Here is a 5,237-nt window from a genome sequence, read left to right on the forward strand (position 1 = left end):
ATGGTAGAAACAAGTATTTATGTCCCATCAGAGAGTCATTTATCTTTGGCTCGTTGAAACCACACATGTTTCTCTTAAAGGAGGAAGGAGGATATTAGAAAGATCTTTATGCGGCTTGCTTTCCATCTTCTCCACAGATCGTTTCCCCTGACCATTTTGGATGGCCTTTTGGATACCCGAGATTATTCTCAAAGTCATATTCTTTGCTTGAATTATACTCCTAACCGTGTGATAGTTTTAGTTATTAGCATCTACTTTGACTTGATCTAGGTTTGTTAATAGGGATTTGTTGCTTTTCCACGTACTATCAATTAATTTTCCATAGGATTCTTCCACTACCCAAGCGGCTTCAAATTTAAAATTTATGTTCTTTCTACTGCATATTGTGCTTGTGAGAGAGACGAGGAGATGATGGTAATCCGAGAAATCAATTCTAGGGAGGACTTTGACTTGGGATTTTGGGTGAAACATCACCCACTCTTCGTTGCACAATCCTCGATCAAGCTTTTCATAGATACACATACCCTTATTCTTTTTAGGGCCCTTTCAAGTGTTGTTGTGCTCAACTGCGCCAAGATCAAGGAGCTTGCACGAGTTGATGCAATGTCTAAAAAGGCTGAACTTACTAATAGACATATATGAACCCACATGCTTTTCATTAGGCATGAGAATATCATTGATCCATCCCCCTTGCATTAAGCTATAGCAATCTGATACAGATTGTCCCAAAGCACTTGCCTTCCTTCTTTCTTAGGACTGGCGTATATGGTTGTGAGATGCCAGCACACTCCATTGTGCATCTTGATATTCACATTATTGAATGTGTTTGGGTGTCGTTTTGTAGAAATCGTTCAGTTCGCATCAAATTTCTGATTGATTATTCAAAATCAACCCAAACTAAATCGAACCACATGTATAAATTTTTATACTTATTTATTTTTTTATTAATAGGATATGTTATGTAAATTTATTATTCAATGATATTTTTTTAATACATTTATTAGTTTAGTTTAATCTATTTTTTTTTAATTCACTCAAAATCAATTTTCTTACCACTGAGATAAAAATATGCATCAGGACTGCAAAAGTTTGCAAATAATGTGATCCATACACAAATGGAGTTTATTACATTTTCTTATGATTCCTCAATAGGTCCTCCAAAAATACGGCATTTTATCTGAAACATTCTGCTGATGTTGTATTTTATTTTGACAGATTTGAGTATAGAGGATGAAATCAAGAGTTTTCTAGAATATCAGTTTCTTTTAACTTCATTGGGGAAAATGGTGTTGACCTGTTTTTCTTCTTCCAGAATTTGTACATATTGGTGTCTACTCAAACAGTAGAAACAAACTTAATGCAACTAGACCTGAAAATTTTACACATACAAATGCTCAATCTGTGCAACCATATAACAGACAGAACACTAAACAGAAAAACTTTGTTACACAAAAGTGCTCCCTCGAAACAAGGTGCGAGTAAAACTCCGACGAACGTGATTCAGTCCATGTAACCAAAACATCTTATGTATAGAGCTTATTTGCGACGTCTTTGGGTTATTATATCTGGGTTGCCTTTTCTCATCATGGCTACAAACTCATCATAGTTAATTCTCGCATCCTGCATATACGATAACAAAATAATATAAATGTGTCGCTTGATTCACGTATTGGCTACAATTCTTTAAAGAGCTAGTAGGTGGTTTAAACAATGAAGTAACATACATTGTCTGTATCGACCTCGGCAATGATCTCCTTTATTGTATTCTCGTCACCCATATTATACTTCTTAAGGGCAGATTCCAACTCTTCCTTTGTGATGTACCTTTAAAACCAGAAGAATAAAGAAGAAAACATGTTAAGTCATCATCTATGGTGATTACATTGTTAAACTGAAAGTTATGAGCTGAAAATACCCGCTCTTATCTTCGTCAAAATATTCAAAGGCTTTATATAAGTGATCCTCTCTTTCCATTCTATTCATATGCATTGTTGCGGTTATAAATTCAATATAATCAATTGTTCCATTGCCGTCCACATCGGCCTGAAAATCAGATAATCGTGATCTTAAAATCAAGAGAAGTGGTAAGATAGTAATCGAATATCATACAGCTCTGAAAATACTATCTATATTCTCGGCATTGTTACATAAGCAGAGATATACATTCTTACCGCTTCCATCAACTGCCTTACTTCAGACTCGGACATTTTACTACCGAGTTTAGGGAGGCCGGCTTTCAACTCTTCAAAAGTGATTGTTCCACTGTTGTCTGTATCCATGGATTTGAACATTTCCTTCAAGCCAATAATTTCTTCTTCAGAAAGATTCTCTGCGATAACCTGTAATAAATAAAATACATATGAGATGTTATTTTATTGGAAGATTGATTACGATGTTCATGTCAGCAAAACGATTATATAGGATAAGGATAGTTTACCTTAAGAGCTACTTTCTTTAGCTTGTTCATTGCGCGGAATTGTTTCATTCTGCTTAAAACGGCAATATCAAGAGGCTTGTCGGATGCATCTCCGTCTACTCTCATCCAAGGATGATCTGGAATATGAAAAACATACTGTTATGACTGATTGATTTTGAATATCTATACGCTTTTTGTATACTAGAAGAATTTAACTTACTGAGTACTTCAACAGCTGAAAGTCGTTCTTTGACATCATCTCGCAGCATCTTCTTGACCAGATCTTTGGCACTACTGGATATAGAAGGCCAAGGATCCGCCGCAAAATCAATATTTCCACGTAGAATAGCATCAAAGATACCCTGTTCATTTTCTTCACACCATAGATAAGAACAAGGTGTGAAAAAACATCGGGATGTTACAAAAGCTTGTAAATCGAGGTTCAAGAAAAAAAAAACTTGTATACTACAGAACAAAAATGGATTTGATGCAATCAACAGTCACTGCAGTCAATAATCTCAACATGATGATTGAGTTTTCGAGTTCCCCATTTTCCTAAGACATGGTGTGAGTTAAAGGAAGGAGGTTTCACCTGCCCAAAAGGGGGGGACACCAGAAAGCAGAATGTATAATATAATTCCGGCACTCCAAATATCAGCTTCAGGACCATAACTTCTACGCAGCACTTCAGGGGCAACATAATAGGCACTCCCAACAAGATCTTTGAACATATCTCCTGTTTTATATATATTAAAAATTAGATTTCTCATATCATAGCCCATCTAATTCGTCTTACGCTCAGTAGCGAACATATGAAGTGTGGCCCAACCTAGTGATCTTAAATGAAATCTCACATCATCTTAGATTTTTATATCGAGTTTAACACATTCTGACAAAATTGGACTTAAGGAAATCCATTAATCACATTTTACATTAATAAGTAATAACCTATGAGGCAATTACACGGACACAGAACACTATATTCACACTAACATGCAGATACCGGTAATAACTTAAGAAAAAAGAAAACGATTGAATATAACCACATGTGACAGTGGCATGTCAGGGCTGGACATTGTCACGTTCCAGACATCAAACATTCCTTTAATACACATGGACATTGTCACATGCCTGACACCAGACATTCCGTTAATACACATGGACATTGTCACGTGCCGGACACCGGACATTCCTTTAATACACATGGACATTGTCACCTGCCGAACACAGGACATTTCTTTAATACACATGTTTATTATCACGTGCCGGACACCAGACATTCCTTTAATGCACAAGGACATTGTCACGTGTCGGACACCAACACCAGACATTCCTTTAATACACAGAATTGATGCTACATAGGTAATAGCTAACTAACTTTTCCATTAATCACATTATATAAGTCTATGAATGCAACAAACACTAATTTAAGCAAATGAATTTACCTGGTTTGAAAAACACTGAGAGACCAAAATCAGTGGCCTTAAGAGGCGAGTTCTCATCCTTACCAAGGAACAAAAAATTCTCAGGCTTCAAGTCTCTATGCATGACTCCCATAGTATGACAATTATGAACCACCGTAACAATCTGCCTGCAAATATTCGCCGCAGCCCGTTCAGAGTAATGTCCCTTAATAATTATCCGGTCAAAAAGCTCCCCGCCGGCACAAAGCTCCATCACAAGATTAACAGAGTGTCGATCCTCATAAGCACCTTTGAGCTCAACAATGTTACGGTGGCCGGTAAGATGATGCATGATCTGAACCTCACGGCGAACATCATCAATATCGTCACGGTTTATGAGTTTGCGTGTGGCTATTGATTTGCAAGCGAATTGTTCCTTGGTGACTTTGTGGGTTACCAAATAAGTAACGCCGAATTGGCCACGGCCGAGCTCACGGCCGAAGGTGAAGATGGAGCGGACGTCTTCCATGGGGCGGCCGAGGATGCGGCCGAGGGAGGAGGATAAGGGAGGTTGAGGTGGTGAGGGAGTGGCGTTTTGAGGGAGGATTGTGGGGGCTTTGTGGTTGGGAGGATCGGAGTGGGTGGTGGAGGTGGTGATTCCGGCACCGGTGCTGCAGTTGCCACCCATTGAGTTGAAGTCAATGGAGTAGAGTTGTCGGAGAAAAGTAGAAGAAAAGTGTGTCGTGTTTTGCGACAAGGTTGCCGGCACAACAAGTACTAAATTGGTCTTTTTTATGTCTTAATATTAATTTATTGAATTAATTGAAAATGCAACTAAATAAGTAATGGAATAAATTTTAGTGTCATCTTGCCTAAAAAAACTGGTGTTACATTTTATGTAATATAGGTAACTTCAAAGAAACAACTACTATTATGATTTTTTATTTATTTTTGGCATTTCACATGAATGAGTGGAGTGTGACATATTTAAACTAGTATGTCTACAATCAAACAAGTCTATGAGTTTAAAACGAGTTGATTTACATAACTGAGTCATTTTTTCGGTTAGATTCGTATAAATTCGGATAGATTTGCAAGTTTGAGGCAAATTTACAAGTTCAATGTGATTTTGATAGAAAAAAAGGTAAAATACGGCGGACTTTTGTTTCACTGAAAAATAAAACATAAAAACAAGTTAGAAGACTCTTCTCTTAAATTCTTTTTCGTTTTAAAGGTTAAAAATCTCATGAATAACAAACTTTGTTCATTCTCTCATGCACATTTCTTTTTGTCTCTAGTTCTTGCTGCAGTTTTCTGTTTTCTTTATTTTTCTATTTTAGAGGTTAAAAATTTCATAAGACTAGCAAAATTTTCTCATTATCTCGCGTTCACAGTGCACATTTCTTTTTGTCTTTAGA

The 5,237-nt window shown here is 36.8% G+C and overlaps 1 protein-coding gene across 1 annotated transcript; it reads right to left on the reverse strand.

The window, feature by feature from the left end:
- Positions 1 to 1,243: 1,243 nt before the first annotated feature.
- On the reverse strand, positions 1,244 to 4,670 carry LOC131603687 (calcium-dependent protein kinase 1-like). The gene is made up of 8 exons (XM_058876101.1): positions 3,862 to 4,670; positions 3,009 to 3,152; positions 2,637 to 2,789; positions 2,438 to 2,553; positions 2,172 to 2,339; positions 1,916 to 2,043; positions 1,725 to 1,824; positions 1,244 to 1,620 (listed from the first exon to the last, which is right to left on the reverse strand). Exons 1-8 carry the CDS (start codon positions 4,505 to 4,507, stop codon positions 1,537 to 1,539), a joined length of 1,539 nt encoding a protein of 512 aa, XP_058732084.1. The 5' UTR covers positions 4,508 to 4,670; the 3' UTR covers positions 1,244 to 1,536.
- Between the last annotated feature and the right edge of the window lie 567 nt (positions 4,671 to 5,237).

This window comes from Vicia villosa, linkage group LG5, assembly GCF_029867415.1.
Source record: "Vicia villosa cultivar HV-30 ecotype Madison, WI linkage group LG5, Vvil1.0, whole genome shotgun sequence".
NCBI lineage: Eukaryota > Viridiplantae > Streptophyta > Magnoliopsida > Fabales > Fabaceae > Vicia > Vicia villosa.

What these genes read in the sequence shown, in the direction of transcription:
- LOC131603687 (XM_058876101.1), bottom strand. Translation starts at nt 4,507, where the DNA reads ATGGGTGGCAACTGCAGCACCGGTGCCGGAATCACCACCTCCACCACC. An exon ending in CTCAGTGTTTTTCAAACCAG is followed by an intron (nt 3,153 to 3,861) that starts GTAAATTCATTT and finishes TATATAAAACAG; the next exon opens with GAGATATGTTCAAAGATCTT. An exon ending in TGTCCCCCCCTTTTGGGCAG is followed by an intron (nt 2,790 to 3,008) that starts GTGAAACCTCCT and finishes TATGGTGTGAAG; the next exon opens with AAAATGAACAGGGTATCTTT.